At 36.2% G+C, this 23,752-nt stretch overlaps 1 protein-coding gene across 1 annotated transcript in view; it reads left to right on the top strand.

The window, feature by feature from the left end:
* The first annotated feature begins 655 nt into the window (after positions 1-655).
* Positions 656-23,752, top strand: part of LOC144969413 (dynein axonemal heavy chain 10-like) — a 188,689-nt gene continuing 165,592 nt past the window's right edge. The window contains exons 1-9 of the mRNA XM_078908525.1: positions 656-898; positions 2,900-3,075; positions 5,537-5,625; positions 8,521-8,647; positions 12,071-12,247; positions 14,669-14,872; positions 15,970-16,059; positions 18,317-18,427; positions 19,145-19,273. Of these exons, the coding sequence (XP_078764651.1) occupies positions 694-898; positions 2,900-3,075; positions 5,537-5,625; positions 8,521-8,647; positions 12,071-12,247; positions 14,669-14,872; positions 15,970-16,059; positions 18,317-18,427; positions 19,145-19,273 (1,308 nt within the window). The 5' untranslated portion in view covers positions 656-693. The remainder of the gene's footprint in view (positions 899-2,899; positions 3,076-5,536; positions 5,626-8,520; positions 8,648-12,070; positions 12,248-14,668; positions 14,873-15,969; positions 16,060-18,316; positions 18,428-19,144; positions 19,274-23,752) is intronic.

The following is a 23,752-nucleotide window of genomic DNA, read 5'->3' as shown; positions in this document are numbered from 1 at the left end:
GGAACCTAGCTACAGACACTAATGGATATTGTAAGAGGGATTTGCAATAAATACTTAACAGGTAAACCAGACGGTATGAAATGAAAAGTGGGTTCCATATGTTCTGTTGTGCAGCGCCGCAAAGTGAGCTAGGTCGAGGTGACTTGATCAAGGCCACAAAACGAGGCAGGTAGTCGAAATCGGTACCTTTTGGGTAGGAAGCAGAGACTGTACCGCTGAGACACGATGCCCCTTATTTTTTCTAATTTAAATATTTATCATTTAATTATTTATTTTGATTCTATTTATTTAATTTATCAATTTTTTTTTCTATTTTCTATCATAAAAAGTGATCATCTGAAATATTGCATGCCGTCAGGGAGAATTGTCATAGCACTACAATCAATACTTATGATCAGAGGATGAAAGGCGTTTGCATAACAATTTGAACTTTCCTTTCTTTTTTTGGTTGCCAAACATACCTCTACCACACGTTAAGATTCATCAGTTTTAAGCAAATGTGAGCCAAAATACATTGTTACATTTCAATTTCTTTTAATTCAAACCTCAAAAGTAAGTGCCGTTTTTTTCGTTTTTCAGGATCTAGTAGTGGAGGAAGAATTAACGTTGGAGGAGCAACTGGCCGCGGAAAAGGCCAGACAGGAAGAGGAAGAAAGGAGAAAAAGGGAACTGAGAGAGGAACGTATAAAAGCCATGTATTATTTGGAGGACCCACGATATGAATGGATTCGGAGTCGGGTCTATGACGGATTCAACCTTTGGCATCCCTTGATCTTCAGAAAGTTTCTAGAAACATACGAATACCAGCTGTCTAGATTCCTGAATAAAGGACCAACTCCTGATGGGGATCCATGTGCGATATTTTTCTACGAAGAACACATCGACCCAAAGAAAACAGGTTGTTGATGAAATTATTACCGGTTGTAGTAGTAGTAGTAGTGGAAGTAGTAGTAGTAGTAGTAGTAGTAGTAGTAGTAGTAGTAGTAGTAGTAGTAGTAGTAGTAGTAGTGGAAGTAGTAGTATGAGTAGTAGTAGTAGTAGTAGTAGTAGTAGTAGTAGTAGTAGTAGTAGTAGTAGTAGTTGTTGTTCTTCTTCTTCTTCTTCTTCTTCTTGCTATTGGTTAGGTCCCCCTTGTAAAGCGTTTTGAGAACTTTTAGTGGATATTGCGCTATATAAAAGCTCACGTTAAAAAATGGGCTTTCTCATCGTCAGAATCAATTACCACGTTGTTTCATTGGATCATCAGCTAAACGTCCAGCAATTTTAGCATGGAACTGATATGATTCAAAGTTGGAACTCCCATGCGCAAAGATAAGCCCGACAAAAATAGGGGAAAGGGCTATCTGGAACGTTGTCTTTCTATATGCGCTTTAATACCATTGGAGGGACATCCAAGAGTATAGGTCTGTTCTACAACCTAGAACAGTTCTTCTTGTGCAGCTGAACCGCTTCATATCAAAGATTTTTGCATGTATAGAATGATAGAGGGTGCGGTGACATGGGCACGCCGGTAGTTTTAAAATTGATGTCCCTCACAAAGCCATTGTGCATTAACTTCATTGCATTCACATCACGCATCTGATCTGCCAGAATCTCTGACCCCAATGAATGTCCATGTGCTCCTCGCTGTTCCTCCGGGGTTTTTTCTTCTTCTCATAATGTTGTTTATATTTGATTTGCTTTTTTATGTCTTGGTATCTCTTTGCGATCCATGCTGTCTAGTCGTAGCCATCGTTATGTTATAGATAGAACGAAGATGACGTTATTGTATTTTGCCATCCGCGTTTGTGAGTGATTCTGTATCAACCACACTATAAAAGTTCATGGTTACACACAGTTTTGTTTGTTGGCAGTTCCGGATGGCAATGTTATAAGCTTCTTAGCCAAGTGCATACTATCTTTAGCCTGACACTAAAATCCAAAAGGACTGGCAGTTTGACGTCATTATTTGTTTTTTGCACTGCCTGGTGAGTTGTCGTTAGTAGAGCTCATGGAAACAAGTTATTTCATTGGTTGAACTCTTGAATACAATCATGATTTGTTTTCTTTTGTGGCAAAAGACTGGCATTTTGACGTCATTTTTTATCAGTGTAAGGCCACGGTGCAGTCCCTCAACAAGGAGTTTGTTGTATCTGTCATAAGTTGCTGATGAAGATCCTCCATAATCTTTTATTCTCATTATTGTTGTGTCGTTGTAATTCCAGAGGAGTGCATATCACCGTGCATCTGTGAGAGAGTGATCGTGCCAGCTGATCGGAATTAATCATTGGTTCTTGGTTCTTTGTTGTATATTTTTTTTACATTTTTGTGCATTTACATATGGGTTCAAACCCGGGGGTCATGGGGACAAAATGTTTTGCTTTAAATATACATACATTGTCGCCATAGATTTTCAACTTTGTGTTTATACAGTTTTATGCATGCCACGTCTGTAAACGAATTTCCATTTTTTTGGATGAATAAAGTATATTATTATTATTATTATTATTATTATTATTATTATTATTATTATTATTATTATTATTATTATTATTATTATTATTATTATTATTATTATTATTATTAAAAGTGTTAAATTGTGTTTGCATCCCTTGTTTGCTGTTGGTTTGTTGATATTGACTTAGCGTGAGAACGGCCCATTTAAGGTCGAAGACGGAGAGCATAGTTTTGTGGACTGTACTCCCCTTCTATGACAGGCACCCACTTTGTGGTAGTACCTAAATAAGCCAATATGAGTGGATTCACTCACATTATTTATTTATCCATGAACGAAATTTACCATTTGTTTCGTGCGTGTTGCCATCGATGGCGTGCCTGAAGGTCAATACTGACTAGTTCACGGAAACATAATATGTGTCATATGTGTAATATTTCACGTTTATAGTCTGATTGAGCGAAGCTAGTGAGAATGAATCACATAACTTGTTAATTGCAATTTTCTGTTCAAATATCACAGGTATAGGAGTTATCAAGGAAAAATCAACTGAGGATTTTGCAACGGACGTTTATGAGGAAAGGTCCAGGAATGTCATTGCGCCATTTTCATCATACTCTGATGAATCCACTGATAATAAGGTAATAATTAGTGTTGCTTTGGTCAAAAACGAATGTGTTTATGTCATAGTCTAACACGATTTTCCAATTTCAGAAACACCGGAAGTTAATGCAACCGTGAGCATTACTTAAGACAAGCCATTATTCCTTTTTTTAGTGGTCTTTGACGTGAATTATGACGTAACTGTTTAAGGAATTGTGATAAGAGTCATGTGCGGCTGTCCATGCGGTCTTGTGGTATGGCACTCGCTTTCGGATGGGAGGGTCCTGGCTTTGAGCCTCGCTCGGCACATAGTTGAGTCCTTGCAAATGGCTGACATTTTCTCATCGTACTCAGGTGTAAAGTGAGTACCTGGCCGTTAACCCCGTCGTCTCTGTCGGAAAAAAAAATAATATCGCCTAACAGGCGTCATATCTCGTTCTACAGGTTAGTTGTAGCTGTTAGTCATGGACCCATTGTAAAGCGCTTTGAGCATGTTTAGTGGATATTGCGCTATATAAGAGCTCAAGTTTAATCGACCAATATTTGAAGGATAAGTTTTCTGACCAAAATATGGAAGACGAGTTAGTTGCCGAGTACGGCAAGATACATATTGATGAGGCGATAGATCACATATTATATTTGTCTGCAATTTTCATCCTGCTCACTAACATCTGTATGATTCTATCGAGCACATTTGAGTGATTTTCCCCCCTTTATTATATTATGTTGCTTGTCCCTACTTGAAGTTTTGCTTTACTTTATTTATCGAAAATCTACATTGTTTTCAATTTTACGTTTACCATATCCTAGTCTTACATGTGCTGTAAATTGCAGGGGTCTGATTCATGGAGCGGGACTATGGTAGTCTCAGACTATAGCAAAGTCTGAGACTTTGTAGTCTAAGACTTTGGGAAGTCTGAGACTACGGAAAGTAAGCTATTCATGGAGTCAGACTTCGTCCCTGACTATCAAGTCTCTGACTACGCTTGCGAAGTCTCAGACTACAGAGGTCAATCTATTTTTAACTGGGGATTCCTCGGAAACGTATCACAAAACGTCATAGAAATGTGTTACTTTTCCAGCTGCGCATGCGTCATACGAAGTGGCACAGAAATCATATCTAGGCCTATTTCTTCTTCGTGTTTGTCTTGATCGTTTTTTTTTTTTTGTTTTGTTTTGTTTTTTTTGTTTTAGGGGTGTAAAATTGTTTGAGAATGTGTGTGTGTGTGTGTGTGTGTGTGTGTGTGTGAGTGTGTGTAATGTTTTTAGTAAATATAAATAACGATGGCACTTAAATGATTCTTATCAACGGTGTAGCATTGTTCTAAGTAGAGAGCGGTGGGCGCTGCCTGAAGCATGGGGTCCCGAAAATACTAACGAAAGAGTGAAGATGGATAGGAATCGGTGGAAACAATACAGACAATGGGCGTTTCGGGTACAAACCCTTCGTCGGCACAACAATAAACAAATAAACGTTGAAAACAAATAAGAAGAAATGCAGTATAAATTGCATCGTCTGTACTCAACGATGGTTGGAGTGTGAACGAACCGTTAGCGTGGTGTGATAGAAATGATGAGGCCAGTGAGAGGCGTGAAATTTCAAGAAAATAATGGACGATAAAAGACATAATAGAAATGTAATAGTAGTAGTAGTATAGTAGTAGTAGTAGTAGTAGTAGTAGTAGTAGTAGTAGTAGTAGTAGTAGTAGTAGTAGTAGTAGTAGTAGTAGTAGTAGTAGTAGTAAGTTACTATGAAACAGTATGTGTACCTGGAAAGTGTTTGGAATGGACAAGATGAGGAGTGTATATGCGATTGTTGAATCTTCGAGAAAATAAAATAAAATAAAATAAAACAAAACAAAAAAAATAAAAATAAATAAATAAATAAATAAATAAATAAATAAATAAATAAAATAAAATCAAAAACTGTCGGGTAGCCTTGTTCTAACCGCAGTACAATTACTCCCACCAGCGTATATCACATATTATGATTTTGAAATTTAGTCCCAGACTACGATATTTACACCTGCTAAATCGCGGGTGTAAATTTCACCCGTTTAGTCCCTCGTTTAGTCCTAGACTTCGCGTAGTCCGGCTTCATGAATAGCTTACTACGCCTTTTAGTCAGAGACTACCGATATAGTCTCAGACTACCGTCGTAGTCCCGCTCCATGAATTAGAGCCCAGCATATTACATAGGTATTAATATCTGTCATCAATAAAACGTCCAATCTTTGCTTTAATAGAGTGACAACAAGAGATGAAGTGAATAGAAAAGTGCAATAGAGAATAAAACATTTTCGGCACTCGTGGATAGCTCCTACGGTAGAGTCACGCTCTCACCGGCCAGGCGGAGTTGTCGTACCAATAAGGTCGCGGGTTCAAACCCCATCAACCGCCGAAAATTTGTATTCTCTATTGTCTTCTGGCACTTTTCTATTCACTTCATCTCTTGTTGTTACCAACATCAGTGTCTGCTCCACTTTTCTGCTCTAACAGAGTGACAGAGTAACCCTCCTCCATATGGCCACGGGATCTCCTCCTGAGCACGTGTTGTCTACTAACATAAAGTGTTTCTATTTTTTGAGGTATGTAATGCGGCTATGCGATCTAGTGGTATGGCACCGACCCAATTTCGGATCGAAAGGTTTTTGGTTCGAGTCCCGCTCTGAGGTGGAGCATAGTTGTGTCCTTGGAAAAGGCTCTTAACTCACACGCTCTCACCGTACTCAGGTATAGAATGAATACCTGGTCAGTTGCAGCGTTGTCTCTGTCGGAGAAAAAAATTGTAATATCGCCTGACAGGCGTCATGTCTCGCTCTACATGTTAAATGTTGCTGTTGGCTAGGGACATCATGTAAAAAGCACTGAGCACATGTAGTGGATATTACGCTATATAAAGGCTCAGCGTTTTAAAGTATTTTTGAACTGCTTATATCTTATCGTGAAGGCTAATTTTACTACTTGAACCTCTATTGTTATTCTTTGATTAAAAAGAAGGCGTTGAAGAATTATTCATAGCCGCTTGAATTATTTTACAGGTTTTTAAGATTTTGGCACTTAATGATATCCTTATCACATGGTTCGAATTTGTAAAAAAAAAATTATAACTCCCATACTTTGGCCAAAACATAGCAGACAATCATGCAGACAAAATAATATTTTTAAAGTATCCATCAGAAGTGACATTTGTAAGGTTTTTGAAGGGATATGATGATGTAAAGATTTCCAACTCGTTAACGATACAGGGCTCCCAAGGTTGCACATTTGTTGAGAAATCATTCGAATTTTTTAAGTTGAAAAATCCAATAGTATTGTTGCACTGTCATAAAAACTAAAAACAAAAACAAAAAGCAAAAACAAACAAAATGTCCATTGTTTGTTGGGATAGATTCGATTTGAGAATAACGTTGTAGAGAATGATGTTATAAATGACAAAACACGAGAAAAACATTGTATAGAATTGTGTTTGAAATGACTGGATACGAGAATGACAAGATACGGGGAAAACATTGTATAAAATGGTGTTAGAAATGACTGGATACGAGAATGACAAGATACGGGGAAATCATTGTATAGAATGGTGTTAGAAATGACTAGACACAAGTAAACGTTGTATAGAATGGTGTTAGAAATGACTAGACACAAGTAAAACGTTGTATAGAATGGTGTTAGAAATGACTAGACACAAGTAAAACGTTGTATAGAATGGTGTTAGAAATGACTGGATACGAGAATGACAAGATACGGGGAAATCATTGTATAGAATGGTGTTAGAAATGACTGGATACGAGAATGACAAGATACGGGGAAATCATTGTATAGAATGGTGTTAGAAATGACTAGACACAAGTAAAACGTTGTATAGAATGGTGTTAGAAATGACTAGACACAAGTAAAACGTTGTATAGAATGGTGTTAGAAATGACTAGACACAAGTAAAACGTATAGAATGGTGTTAGAAATGACTAGACACAAGTAAAACGTTGTATAGAATGGTGTTAGAAATGACTAGAAACAAGTAAAACGTTATATAGAATGGTGTTAGAAATGACTAGACACGAGAATAACGTATATAATGATGTTAGAAATGACTAGACACGAGTAAAACATTGTATAGAATGGTGTTAGAAATGACGAGACACGAGAATAAACTTGTATAGAATGGTGTTAAAAATGACTAGACACAAGTAAAACGTTGTATAGAATGGTGTTAGAAATGACGAGACACGAGAATAAACTTGTATAGAATGGTGTTAGAAATGACTAGACACAAGTAAAACGTTGTATAGAATGGTGTTAGAAATGACTAGACACGAGAATAAACTTGTATAGAATGATGTTAGAAATGACTAGACACGAGAATAAACTTGTATAGAATGGTGTTAGAAATGACTAGACACAAGTAAAACGTTGTATAGAATGGTGTTAGAAATGACTAGACACAAGTAAAACGTTGTATAGATTGGTGTTAGAAATGACTAGACACAGGTAAAACGTTGTATAGAATGGTGTTAGAAATGACTAGACACAAGTAAAACGTTTTATAGAATGGTGTTAGAAATGACTAGACACAAGTAAAACGTTATATAGAATGGTGTTAGAAATGACTAGACACAGGTAAAACGTTGTATAGAATGGTGTTAGAAATGACTAGACACAAGTAAAACGTTGTATAGAATGGTGTTAGAAATGACTAGACACAGGTAAAACGTTGTATAGAATGGTGTTAGAAATGACTAGACACGAGTAAAACATTGTATAGAATGGTGTTAGAAATGACTAGACACAAGTAAAACGTTGAATAGAATGGCGTTGGACTCAACTAGAGACGAGAATATCTTGTAAATGACTTTAAAAAAACAAACGAAAACAATTAATCGAAAAGAATATGGTGAGGGTATTGCAGAGGTAGAATGAATGGATTCCTGAATTCTAGTGAGGTTTTTTTTTTTATTTCGACATTCCAAGGTTTCACCGTTGTTGAGAAGTATCGCCACCACCACCATCGCCTTCGTCATAATAATAATAATAATGATAATATATAATAATAATAATAAATAATAATAATAATAATAATAATAATAATAATAATAATAATAATAATAATAATAATAATAATAATAATAATGATAATAATAATAATAATAATAATAATAATAATAATAATATAATAATAATAATAATAATAATAATAATAATAATAATAATAATAATAATGATAATAATAATAATAATAATAATAATAATAATAATAATAATAATAATGATAATGATAATAATAATAATAATAATGATGATGATGATGATGATGATGATGATGATGATGATGATAATAATAATAATAATGATAATTATAATAATAACAATAATAATAGTAACAGTCATCATCACCATCATCATTGTTATCATCACCATCAACAATAATAGCGAAAAATTCTGTATTGTTGCCACGGGTTACGTCATCATTCATTCCTTCCCAGGTGCTCACCGGATATGGTACCCATCTACTTGGACATAGAAGAGGCCGAACTCCAGATGAGTGATCACATTGAGTATGGCCTGCTTTCTGGACATCCTTTGAATCTCATTTACCAGATCTTGCATCTGGTATGGAAACGACTTTAACTCTCTCCTTACCAATCCGTTTCAGTATTTTCCCAAAAATGGCAGGCTTGCCCAGCAGGGAAAAAAATGATTTTTAAAATTCAAACAAGCTCTCTACAAAACAACTTTATGTTCTTATTAATTAAACAAAGATCATTGTGATTTACACAATAAATCTGAATTTTTAAAAATTGCACATTGTGTCGTAACAAATGTGACGATTTTGATGCTGGTGGTACGGAGAGGGTTAATGGATAAAAGAAACATTAACTTCAATAGGGCAGAGACGATGTGAGACATCACACCTTACAACTCTTCCATTTCAAACGCATTGAATGTGTGTATCTAACCAGTACTTCGGAGGTGGTAGTAATCATAATAATGAATTAATTTTATTAGATGTACCTGGTTATTATCCCAAAGGTCGCAATTTGGCCTTTAATCGATGCTATGCGTTTAGGTAAAATACTCACAATATCCGTCAGTCGGGTATACCATACACAAAACTATTTGTAACCTTGAACGTTTATAGCCTGATTGATATAATTTAATATGATCATCACCTAATGGCTGTCTACACAATAATAACAAAGAGCTGAGTGACGTCAATTTCATTCCTTCTATACATCATCTTGCCTCAGCCTAAGTCGTGTCGTTATTATAGCGACCTTGAGTGGCGCTTTCATCCAGAAAAAAGTGATAACCGTCTCTATCGGGCACTTGACTTTGAAAATCAAATATGGAGATCAACTCCTTTCTTTAAAAAATATCTTGTGGAGAACATTGTGCTTATTTGAGTCAATAAAAAAATTGATACGGCGCACAACTCTACTGAAAGATTTGAGAAATAGAAATGTATTTTTTACAGATAGATAAACACATAACTTGATTTCCTTTTATAATTTAAAGTCAGTTTGAAAGTTCGTTAAGTCAAACAGATATCATAAAACATTTACCGAAGACACTAACATCTCATGGCCACACCCTCAACTCTATCTGTCCAGTAGAGTCCTTGCTTCCGTTGTGTTGATTTAGCGGTGATCAGTGTTGTTATGTAGTAGTGTGTTCTCATTGCGTGTATGTTTATATGTGTGCGTGTGTGTGTATGTGTGTGTGTGGTGTATACATGTGTGTGTGTGTGTGTGTGTGTGTGTTGTTTGGACTGTGGTTGCGTGGAAGAAAAAAAAAGGGGGAGGGGGGGGGGTGTCCATCAATTAGAGAAATTCCTGAGCAAGGGGGGGGGGGGTGTGTTTGCTAGGAACTGTCAGATTGGCATTATTCAGCAAATCGTGGCATTCATAGTGATATAATTCACTTGATCACATGACGGTATTCGGATTTACAGAAATTTTAAAGAAGTTTCACCGATTAACAACATCAACTAATATTATTGCTGATATTACTGTCGTTTTTATGCCATCGATGTTATAATTATTGCCCTGGGAAATATTTAGTTAAGCGTTTCGGCAAACTGTCACTTGGTTCTGTCTAGCTTCTAGCCCAAACAAACCAAAAGTAGACAGATTCGGGGACTTGATATTTTTCGCGTCCGCTTCAGATTCTCATATGACCTCACATAAGTAAAGGGGAGACATTCCGAAAGCTCCTACATCCCCAGTATTCATTCAATTTCTATTTTCACCGTTGATCTTTTGTCAGGCGTTTATTTATTCAATTTGTCATCATATAAAAGCGTTTTAATAACTCTAGAACAAACCTTGATAGATTTGTGAAAGTTTAAAATTTCCTAATTTGACCATTGTTTTGATTCTCGGCCGCCATTTTAATTTGTGAAGTATTGAAGGTAGTGCAAAGCACTCCCAAGTAAAGCGTTGTAAAGACTTGCGACTTATTGATATTGATATCTACTGACTGATAAACTAAAATCATGCTGAATAAAACATGGCAGCGACGACAAGCACATCGATTAAAATGTGCATCTAATCGTAATTAAGCTAATCAAGAAAATGATTCTGGCAATATCGAATGAAAATAGTTCTTTTCCCGCGAAATTGCGGGCTTTTTACTAGTTATAAAAAATCAATTAAGTGCTTTCGGATAACAGTGTTGAGAAGGATTTTATCATTAAAATTTAGTCAAGAAGTCGGGGAGAGTGGCTCCAGATAGACAAAGAGTTTGAACTGGATATTTGTAAAAAATATATTGGGGGGGGGGGGTCGTGGATAGTTCATACAGTAGAGTCACGATCTCCGCGGCCAGGCGGAGTTGTACCAGTAAGGTCGTGGGTTCGAACCCCCATCGCTGCATCGAAGTCTATATTCTCTGTTGTCTTCTGGTACTTCCCTACTCATTTCATTTCTTGTTATTATTATCAATATATGTGCCTGCTCCACTCACTTTTCTGATTTAAAATTCACCACAAATACCGGAGCATACTCAATGTCTCGATCGTTTCTATGTTACATGTTTGTGTTGAGATAAATGCGGGCCAACTTACTTTGCTGCGTTTGTGTGTCGTTGAAACCGTGACCTCAAGAAGTCGGGGGAGAGCGGCTCAAGACAGACATAAGGTCGTGAGTAGCTCATACGGTTGAGTCACGATCTCCACGACCAGGAAGAGTTGTCGTACCAGTAAGGTCGCGGGTTCGAGCCCCGATCGCCGCCGCGAAGATTTTATTCTCTGTTGTCTTCTGGCACTTTCCTATTCACTTCATTTCTTGTTACAATCAACTGTCTTGTGCCTTAAAATGCCGTAACATTCAATGATTTCCAATTATTTAAAGCTTCAATTTAATATACGAAAACAGATAAAATGGACGTGTCGGGTTTCTCCTTTATCAACAAAACAGAGTGAATGAAAGAAACACTACCGACGAATGAGATAGTGTGGTAATGGCGTTGTTAAGATGAATTAACAAAAACCCATTCGTCTGTAGTGTTTCTTTCATTCATCCTGTTTTATTGATAAAGGGGAAACCCAAAACGTCCATTTTATCTGTTTTCGTATATTACATTGAAGCTTACATTCAATTGGACATTGTTATTTATTTCTTCGAGCCTCGAGCAGCAACATTTACATTACAATTATTTAACGCTCTCCTTATCACGCAGAGGAAAATCGTCACATTCGTTACGATGTAACCGAAAATTTTCTCATTCTGATTTTCCTTGTACATTACGAAATTTAAAGAAATGTTTTTATTACAGCTATAAATACTTAACACTGTGTTGTAGAGCTCACTTGTTACTTTTTTTTGAGTAATAAAAGTCTATTTTTTACAGGTTGGGTGTGAATTTTCGGGGTGAATTCTAAAAATAGCTGGTAAGGGGTGAGTTAAAGCGATCACATTTTTATACCAAGCTGCTTTCTATTTCGAGTAGACAAGTTGGCAATTCTGTGTTTTTGATGAAAAAAATTATCAAATAAGATAATTTCAACGTCTTCTTCTGTTTAAATACTCACAGGTATATGAGCCGCTGCTGGCCTATAGGAATGTGGAGGGTGTCGACTTTGAAAGTCTCAGGAGGTTGACCACTGGTGTGGAGGGAAAAGGTTCCAAGGTCCAGAATGACTCCCGGCGTGGCAGCGCCTCCAATCGTTCAAGGAAAAAATCGATGGATGGACGACAAGCGGAGAGTACTGTGAGTTGTTTGAACTATACTCAGTGGCGTGGCATGCTTACAGTATAAGGTGGTACCAGAATCAGAGGAAAACATGCTATATTTATAGATACAAAAGAAGAAAAAAAATTAAAGAAAAGACTTACTCAAATAAGCAAGACGCGGTATAGAGACGATTTCTCAGTTTTATTTTGTTTTAAGATAATGTAATCCATTTTTAAGAGATGGAGTGGTGTCAGGCACCAAATCAACCAATATATCCACGCCCCTGACTATACTTTATAGTCTATATTATTTTAAGTTTTCTGCCCAGCATTACAAAACTCCTCGCTTCCATTTTGACCCTCCGAAAACAAAGAGAAAAGAAAGAAAACTCAATCTCTGCCGTGCTCTGGAAAAAAAAACATCATATTTAGAAAGTTGGCTAGAAAACTCGTTCTTCAAATCTCGATCGATTTAAATGACCCTAACCATAACCCTAACCCTAACCCTAACCCTAACCTTAACCCTAACCCTAACCCTAACTCTAACCCTAACTCTCGTCTCAGCAAAAACGTTGAAAGCGAAGTCTCAGGTTTGAAAGTTTTTGTAAGACGAGGGCCATTTAAATCGATTGATATTTGAATGACGAGTTTTCTGGCCAAATTTCTAAATATGTTTTTTTTTCAAGAGTAAGGCATATCTGTCATCACTAAAGACGTCACCCAACTTGTCAAATAGACTTAAACCCCGAACTTTTTAGAAACATCAAGTTTGAGACTTTGGAGTTTGGAGAAGAAGAAGAGAGACGTCTTTAACATCGGCAGATATTTGAAGTGAGTGTTTTCTCACTAAAATGTGTTTAAGTCCAATATAATTCTGCAGTCTCGTTAAAAACAAGAAAAAGAAGATGAGAAAAGTAGGGTATGAAGAAGTGCCAGATGAAAACAAAAAATAAATAGTCACTACGTCTTTAACATCGGCAGATATTTGAAGTGAGTGTTTTCTCACTAAAATGTGTTTAAGTCCAATATAATTCTGCAGTCTCGTTAAAAACAAGAAAAAGAAGATGAGAAAAGTAGGGTATGAAGAAGTGCCAGATGAAAACAAAAAATAAATAGTCACTGGGTAAATGCCAAACTCAGGATCGAGGGTGTCGTGTCAATTGGATCCTGATTTTGGCAATGACCCCGTGACGTTTTATTCTCTGTTTTCATCTGGCACTTCTCCATACCCAATTTTTTGTCATTAGTTTCTGAACGTTCAAAACAAAGAGACATATCTTTACTTATTATGATACTGAGAAACATGAAGACTACTTCATATCTTATAAATTGGGACAGAGAAGTCGTGACGTCACAGCCTATACTCTTCCGGATCCATACTCCTTTGAAGTGTGTATCTCACCAGTCTTTTGTAAGACTAATAATGGAAAGATGGCTTATTGAATCACACGGTGATATAACTATATAAGTAGTAGGATTATATTATGCAGATTTAAAATTACGGGACGTAGAAGATCGAGGATGGGTGTTATTTTTTATTTAGACTCGAAAATAAGATGCCATCACTCTGAAACCAGAGGATCAATGGGCATGATCTATATTACAATTCCATGTGCTCGAGGTCATTGGTCACATTGCAAAGTGTGCTCAAAATGACCTACATAGTGAAAAGTGTTCACAGTTTGAGAAATGTCTAACGTTACAATTGGTCATTTTGCTCAGCATGAGTCATGGGTATGTTTACAGCTTCATAAACAAAGCAGCGTGTTTAGATACATTGAGAAATGTCCAATCGTTGTACAGCAACAAACCATGTGATTGGTGACTAGTGGACGAAAACATGAATATAGATCGCTCCCATTATACAAGGCATGTAACCAGTCCTATGGAACAGTGGTTTTTGACGTCACACATTTGTTCCAAATTAAACATTCATTTTCATGGGCTCAACTAGTGAGAAAAATTAACAACTATTTATGTTGCATAGTGAGTTTTTTACAAATAGATAATAATGTGAAATTGAATGTTAGCTTCAATTTAATTACAAAAACATATGTTTTTGTAATTAAATTGAAGCTTACATTCAATTTCACATTATTATCTATTTCTTCGAGCTTCGAGCAGCAACATTTACGTTTTTTACAACTTGAAATCAATGATTTACAAATACGTCGCGTGGACTAGGAGGATAACGCTCTTCACTCCTCTTCTAAGAATTGAACAATAATGAATTCAACCGTTTTAAAAAAAATGAAATACTTAACAAGAACCTTTTTTGGGTGTTGTGAGTCCAGAATTTTCCGTCTTTTGTATTTTGTAATTTTTCTGTCAGCTGCTATCTTCATTATTGTTTCATTCTTTATACAACCTACATCTCAGAAGTCATTTTAAATACCTTTTACATTCCTGACATGGGTTTTCTTTGCTTAATATATAATATTTAAAAATTTAACAACAGATTAACTCACAATTGTCTCAACGCGGAAGTCGAAGGCAATCAATTAGTTCTGATGCAAAAATAGATATGGTAGTGGTTGGTCGTCGCAAAGTAAGTACAGACATTGGCTCAGCTAATGAAAAGCTTGTCGAGAGGCTGAAGGAAATTGCAGAAACCACACCGAAGAAAGAATTCACGGACGAAGTTGAAGAAAAGAAATCTTCAGTAAGTATGGCTAATCAAATCAATCTCAAAATGGGAAAGGGGGGGGGGAGGCGTTGAGGGTTGTTACAATTCAATTAACCTGTAGATTTTTGACGAATCAAAACTACCTTCAAACGTGCTCGGACAAGCATGGTTGGTTGTTTATAAAAAATAATTTGAATGAAAAAGAGTTCTGTCTTATCATTGTTATTGTTTTTATTCCGCCAAATAGGTGACTAGTTATCACACGATTTTCTCGATCATATTATAAACGTTTAAGTTTTACACCTAGTTTTTTGTCTTGGTTCTGTTGATCAAGCGGTAGAACAGTGGGTATTTTACCTAGACATATACCACCGATATTAAAACCTGTGTCGTTTGCTATGTTTACCGATCACTGCCATTGTTTACATTATGACGACTGTCCGAGAGGCGTGGTTATCCAGGTGTCTATTAGGATCCATCGTCTTAAAATAGTTTTATGACGGAGTGAGTGGGATGAAGAAAATGTAAACTTTTAAAGAAAAATGGAAGAAAAACAACTCCAACAAATTTAATTCGCCTCAATAGGGACATTTATTCTAAATCCAGTATTATAGATTAAAAATTTTATTTTTAAAGTTTAATTTTAGACGTCAGATTCATTGCGACAACATGCCGTTTTCAGATGGCTGATCAGTAGTTTGATATGATGCATTCCATTTTAAAAATCACATTATAGTGTTTTATAATGTCCTTTCCGGACATGCATGACGGTTCTAGGATCAGATGCAACGAGCTTTATCAGTAGATTAATCTAAACGCTTATATTCTTCAAGGACTCGTTTTTCACAAACAAATTCATACAGAAATGAAGAATAAACAGTCATTTTGATTAGTCTTGAATTGAAATCATTGCTTCAACCCCGGGGTAAAACTGGCCTAGAACATCTAATGTAAGATAATTCCCATAGTGAGTATTTGTTCTTTTTGCAATCCACTGTATTCAGTAGCTTAAACATTGACATTTATACTTTAATCCTTCCCTCACCCCCCCCCCCCCACTCCCCAACCCCCACCGCCCCCCCCCCTTCCCCACCCCCATTTCCGCTCAAAATCAAACGCAACCATTAAAACAGTATGCCATCGCTGTTCGAGACGAATTTCAATCTTCTCTTCACAAGTTTATGGAAGGAACCTCCAACATTCTTGATCATGTCCAGGGCAGCGTAAGTCTCGTAATCCTAATAATTTGCGATAAAAATTTGTTTTAACAAATGGATATAAAGCTTAAAAGAAAACAAACTTCAGAACAAAATATTTATCATATAACGTTTCGAGTTCAAAACCCTTCTTCAGGAAAACGCTAATGTGGCTATCTGGTCTTACGGTATGGCACTCGCTTTCTGATCAGATCCTGGGTTCGAGTCTCGCTCGGCGCATAGTTGAGTCCTTGGATAAGGCTCTTTACTCACATTCTCTCACAGTACTCAGGTGTAAAATGAGTACCTGTACCTTTAACAGAGTTGTCTATGTCCGAAAAAATTGTTATATCCGTTCCGTCTTACATGTTCAGTTTTGCTGTTACCCTTGGACCCCTTGTAAAGCGCTTTGAGCATGTTTAGTGGTTATTGCGCTATATAAAAGCTCAATTATTATTTTTTTAACGGTGTTACCTTTTTGCTGGCTGAAGATGTGGTTTGAGTCCGAATCGTTCCATTTTATTAAGTTTTTTTTTCTTGTTTAAAAAAACAAAAACTGTTGTATTATTTATTTTTGTTGACTCATTTTTACCTTTTGTTGGCAACTGTTAGCAGCTTGATATTCAATTTTGTATTTGCGACCTACCGTGTCAATATGGCTTTATTTGTGTGCGGCTACGTGGTCTAGTGATATGACACTCGCTTTCAGATGGGAGGGTGCTGGGTTCGAACCCCGCTCTGAGCGGGGCATAGTTGAGTCCTTGGAAAATACTCTTTGCTCACGACATTCTCACAGTGTTATCGGGTGAAAAATGAGTACTTGGCCGTTAACAGTGTTGTCTCTGTCGGAGAAAAAAAATGTAATTTCGCCTAACAGGCATCCTACATGTTAAGTGTTCTCTTGGCTCTGGACTCTTTGTAAAGCGCTTTGAGCACGTTCTGTGGATATTGCTCAATATAAAAGCTCAAGTTTTTGTTGCTTTTATTTTGAAATGAAACATGCGAGGAGAATTGAGTTAAAATTCAAAATATTTAGAATCACAATTTTTATTTATTGAGGAATTATTCAATTGCTTTTGCCACTTGCATTATTTATTCATCCAGGACGCTATGTGCAAAAACAATTTCATTTCATACAGTAAAATTCACCAATTAAGCGCTTATTTTATACTAGCACTCTTACAACATGTTCAATTCTTATAGAAAGGTACACATTCGGACCTTGAATATGTGTGTAAGTACCAGGGCATTACGATGTGCCTGATTTATAATAATAATAATAATAATAATAATAATAATAATAATAATAATAATAATAATAATAATAATAATAATGATAATAATAATAATAATAATAATAATAATAATAATAATAATAATAATAATAATAATAATATAATAATAATAATAATAATAATAATAATAATAATAATCTTTATTGTTCAAATAGGCAATTATTGTTGGGTTACAGCTCTTGTAATAGGCGAAAAAAATAATTAAAATAGGGGTAATAATGATGATAATAATACTGATAGTAATGATGATAATAATAATAATAATAATAATAAATAATAATAATAATAATAATAATAATAATAATAATAATATAATAATAATAATAATAATAATAATAATAATAATAATAATAATAATAATAATAATGTGAGTTAGTCACTGACTGTAGAAATTCTTGTTTTGATAGGATACTATAATATAAATGTCATAAAGACGGTCTATCCATAAATGGAAGTTTATATTGGATATCGCCGTTACCCTTCAGGACAACATGGGAAAAGATTGGGACCATGAAAAACTTTTTAAAAAACAACCCCTAAATTTACTTTCACAAAATGTCAAAGAATTCAGAAGAGTCTTTTATGGAGCTTTTAATATTAGGATAGCGCGATATGTGCTAAAATTGTTTACAAGACGTTCCAAGACAACAGAAACACGCAAGCTACATGACGAGACATGACGACTAAAAAGTGCTATTATATCTTTTTTCGACTTTTTACAGAACAGGTGCTCAACTAAGCGCGGTGAGAGAATTTTTTTTTATTCGAGCCTTTTTCTAGAACATTATTCATTAAACGTGCTCAAAACGCATTACAAGAGAGAATTATGAGTAAAGAGCCACTTTTAAGAACTCAACTTGGTGCCTCCAGGGCGGTACCTGATCCAGAGACCCTCATATCCGAAGGTGGTTGTCATCAACAAGATCACAAAGCTTCCAATGCCCACTCGTCGACTCATAACTATATATATCATTCTTTGCTCTCGACAGCTTCATTTGCAGATTCCAAAAATGCGGTTGACGGGAATTACGGGTAAGGATTTGAAGAATATCCAAACGATGGCCATTGTCCACGAGGCGTGTTATAACTACCAAAGCGAGGTCAGTACGATTCATTCCACATAATTCATTAATTTTTGTTTAAGAATCTAAGATATTGGGAAGTAGGTGAATTTTATTAATACGGAGTAGAATAAATGTAGTTGCTTTTTTTTTTTCAAACTGTGAGTGAAATTATAATTTCGTAATTTTGATAATCGTAACTTCAGATTCATCATTGTTATGGCGTTTCCTGCAGTTTAGTCCGTCATTATTATTATTATTATTATTATTATTATTATTATTATTATTATTATTATTATTATTATTATTATTATTATTATCATTATTATTATTATTATCATTATTCTCATTATTATTACTATTACTATATTATTATTATTATTATTATTATTATTATTATTATTATTATTATTATTATTATTATTATTATTATTATATTATTATTATATTATTATTATTACTATTATTATTATTATTATTATTATTATTATTATTATTATTATCAATTATTATTATTATTATTATTATTATTATTATTATTATTATTATTATTATTATTCAAGCTTGACGTATACACTGAACAAGTGTTGGCGCTCTTTAATCCTTCCTTGGACATTTCCAAACTAATAATGCTTGATGTTTATAAAAGTGAATAAAATTGATAACATCATGATATATTGTCATCTCCACACTTTATCTGTTTTATGTCTGAAATTGGCTTATATTATTGGTATTCAAATTATCATCCCAAACCAGGTAAACTCTCTCTTAGAGTCAACTCTCAAGAAGGCTCGAGTGGGATCCGGCCCTTTAGTTGAAGTTTATTACTGGAAGAACAGAGAAAACACCCTTCATGGAGTGATAGAACAACTTCAAAACCCTGTGGTAGGCGTATTATTGGGCGACAATGAATTTCTTTCAACTCATTTATTTACTATTTTACTTCTATGCTTGATTACTTATCTCCTTGCGTACTTAATTCCTTGCAGATATGAAGTGAGTAGAAAAGTGCCAGAAGACAATAGAGAATAAAAAAATTTTTCGCGGCGGTGGTGGGGTTTGAACCTGCGACCTTATTGGTACGACAACTCCGCCTGGCAGGTGAGAGCGTGGCTCTACCGTGTGAGCTATCCACGAACACACAAAAATATTCGTTTCAAACCCAAAGTCATTTCTAGATCCCTCTCTCACCCACTTCTTGAGATCGCCGATTCGTTCACAACCATCGCGAAATAATTTTGACCAGCAGTTAAGCTTAATAGCCAATATTCTCATCACAAACATATAACATAGAAACGATTGAGACATTGAGTATGCTCCGGTGTATGGGGTGAATTTTTAATTCAGAAAAGTGAGTGGAGCAGGCACTTATGTTGGTAACAACAAGATATGAAGTGAGTAGAAAAGTGCCAGAAGACAATAGAGAATAAAAAAATTTTTCGCGGCGGTGGTGGGGTTTGAACCTGCGACCTTATTGGTACGACAACTCCGCCTGGCAGGTGAGAGCGTGGCTCTACCGTGTGAGCTATCCACGAACACACAAAAATATTCGTTTCAAACCCAAAGTCATTTCTAGATCCCTCTCTCACCCACTTCTTGAGATCGCCGATTCGTTCACAACCATCGCGAAATAATTTTGACCAGCAGTTAAGCTTAATAGCCAATATTCTCATCACAAACATATAACATAGAAACGATTGAGACATTGAGTATGCTCCGGTGTATGGGGTGAATTTTTAATTCAGAAAAGTGAGTGGAGCAGGCACTTATGTTTGTAACAACAAGATATGAAGTGAGTAGAAAAGTGCCAGAAGACAATAGAGAATAAAAATTTTTTCGCGGCGGTGGTGGGGTTTGAACCTGCGACCTTATTGGTACGACAACTCCGCCTGGCAGGTGAGAGCGTGGCTCTAGCGTGTGAGCTATCCACGAACACACAAAAATATTCGTTTCAAACCCAAAGTCATTTCTAGATCCCTCTCTCACCCACTTCTTGAGATCGCCGATTCGTTCACCACCATCGCGAAATAATTTTGACCAGCAGTTAAGCTTAATAGCCAAAATTCTCATCACAAACATATAACATAGAAACGATTGAGACATTGAGTATGCTCCGGTGTATGGGGTGAATTTTTAATTCAGAAAAGTGAGTGGAGCAGGCACTTATGTTGGTAACAACAAGATATGAAGTGAGTAGAAAAGTGCCAGAAGACAATAGAGAATAAAAAAAATTTTCGCGGCGGTGGTGGGTTTGAACCTGCGACCTTATTGGTACGACAACTCCGCCTGGCAGGTGAGAGCGTGGCTCTACCGTGTGAGCTATCCACGAACACACAAAAATATTCGTTTCAAACCCAAAGTCATTTCTAGATCCCTCTCTCACCCACTTCTTGGAGATCGCCGATTCGTTCACAACCATCGCGAAATAATTTTGACCAGCAGTTAAGCTTAATAGCCAATATTCTCATCACAAACATATAACATAGAAACGATTGAGACATTGAGTATGCTCCGGTGTATGGGGTGAATTTTTAATTCAGAAAAGTGAGTGGAGCAGGCACTTATGTTGGTAACAACAAGATATGAAGTGAGTAGAAAAGTGCCAGAAGACAATAGAGAATAAAAAAAATTTTCGCGGCGGTGGTGGGGTTTGAACCTGCGACCTTATTGGTACCAATAAGGTCGCAGGTTCAAACCCCACCACCGCCGCGAAAAAAAAATTTTTATTCTCTATTGTCTTCTGGCACTTTTCTACTCACTTCATATCTTGTTGTTACCAACATAAGTGCCTGCTCCACTCACTTTTCTGAATTAAAAATTCACCCCATACACCGGAGCATACTCAATGTCTCAATCGTTTCTATGTTATATGTTTGTGATGAGAATATTGGCTATTAAGCTTAACTGCTGGTCAAAATTATTTCGCGATGGTTGTGAACGAATCGGCGATCTCAAGAAGTGGGTGAGAGAGGGATCTAGAAATGACTTTGGGTTTGAAACGAATATTTTTGTGTGTTCGTGGATAGCTCACACGGTAGAGCCACGCTCTCACCTGCCAGGCGGAGTTGTCGTACCAATAAGGTCGCAGGTTCAAACCCCACCAACGCCGCGAAAAAAATTTTTATTCTCTATTGTCTTCTGGCACTTTTCTACTCACTTCATATCTTGTTGTTACCAACATAAGTGCCTGCTCCACTCACTTTTCTGAATTAAAAATTCACCCCATACACCGGAGCATACTCAATGTCTCAATCGTTTCTATGTTATATGTTTGTGATGAGAATATTGGCTATTAAGCTTAACTGCTGGTCAAAATTATTTCGCGATGGTTGTGAACGAATCGGCGATCTCAAGAAGTGGGTGAGAGAGGGATCTAGAAATGACTTTGGGTTTGAAACGAATATTTTTGTGTGTTCGTGGATAGCTCACACGCTAGAGCCACGCTCTCACCTGCCAGGCGGAGTTGTCGTACCACTTAATTCCTTGCATACTTTCTTATTTAACTGCATATAATTTACCTATCTTATCTAAATAACCTAAGAATGGCCAAATGTGACTTAAAAAGCAACACAGATTTCATCGTGATTCGTGGAGACAGCTGACTGGCAACGTGTTCAAGAGTACAAGCCACGATGGACATGGATGGATGGACATGGACCGTGATTCGTGGAGACAGCTGACTGGCAACGTACTCAAGAGTACAAGCCACGATGGACATGGATGGATGGACATGGATCGTGATTCGTGGAGACAGCTGACTGGCAACGTGTTCAAGAGTACAAGCCACGATGGACATGGATGGATGGACATGGATCGTGATTCGTGGAGACAGCTGACTGGCAACGTACTCAAGAGTACAAGCCACGATGGACATGGATGGATGGACATGGATCGTGATTCGTGGAGACAGCTGACTGGCAACGTACTCAAGAGTACAAGCCACGATGGATCATGATGAATTTACCTATTGAATCACATACTCGTACTTTTTTTCTTATTTATTTACTTAGTTATTTACTTATGAACTTACTCACTCACGTGCTTATCTACTAACTAAGTTATTTACTCACAAAATTACATATTCACTCACACATTTATTTGCTTAATTATCAACTTGCTTACTAACTCATTTACTTAATGGCTTACTCAATTACTTATTTAGTTACTCAAAGCTTCCTTCCTTACTAATTCAATCACTTATTTACATAATTACCTAATTCTGACTGACTGACTGATTGACTGACTGACATCCTCGCTTACTCACTTGCCTCCTTCCTTCTTTACTCATTTTGTATTACTCACACTATTGCCTCCGTCCTTCTTTACTCATTTTGTATTATTCACACTATTGCCTCCTTCCTTCTTTACTCATTTTGTATTATTCACACTATTGCCTCCTTCCTTCTTTACTCATTTTGTATTATTCACTCACTTGCCTCCTTCCTTCTTTACTCATTTTGTATTATTCACTCACTTGCCTCCGTCCTTCTTTACTCATTTTGTATTATTCACTCACTTGCCTCCTTCCTTCTTTACTCATTTTGTATTATTCACACTATTGCCTCCTTCCTTCTTTACTCATTTTGTATTATTCACACTATTGCCTCCGTCCTTCTTTACTCATTTTGTATTACTCACTCACTTGCCTCCGTCCTTCTTTACTCATTTTGTATTATTCACACTATTGCCTCCTTCCTTCTTTACTCATTTTGTATTATTCACTCACTTGCCTCCTTCCTTCTTTACTCATTTTGTATTACTCACTCACTTGCCTCCGTCCTTCTTTACTCATTTTGTATTATTCACACTATTGCCTCCTTCCTTCTTTACTCATTTTGTATTATTCACTCACTTGCCTCCGTCCTTCTTTACTCATTTTGTATTATTCACTCACTTGCCTCCGTCCTTCTTTACTCATTTTGTATTATTCACTCACTTGCCTCCGTCCTTCTTTACTCATTTTGTATTATTCACTCACTTGCCTCCTTCCTTCTTTACTCATTTTGTATTATTCACTCACTTGCCTCCTTCCTTCTTTACTCATTTTGTATTATTCACACTATTGCCTCCGTCCTTCTTTACTCATTTTGTATTATTCACTCACTTGCCTCCGTCCTTCTTTACTCATTTTGTATTATTCACTCACTTGCCTCCGTCCTTCTTTACTCATTTTGTATTATTCACTCACTTGCCTCCTTCCTTCTTTACTCATTTTGTATTATTCACTCACTTGCCTCCGTCCTTCTTTACTCATTTTGTATTATTCACTCACTTGCCTCCTTCCTTCTTTACTCATTTTGTATTATTCACACTATTGCCTCCGTCCTTCTTTACTCATTTTGTATTATTCACTCACTTGCCTCC

The sequence above is a fragment of the Berghia stephanieae genome, chromosome 3, assembly GCF_034508935.2.
Source record: "Berghia stephanieae isolate SIO BIC M18660-M18661 chromosome 3, UCSD_Bste_1.3, whole genome shotgun sequence".
In the NCBI taxonomy this organism is placed as follows: Eukaryota; Metazoa; Mollusca; class Gastropoda; order Nudibranchia; family Aeolidiidae; genus Berghia; species Berghia stephanieae.
Note: the sequence above shows the minus strand (reverse complement) of the source record. Positions and strands in the feature narration are given on the sequence as shown.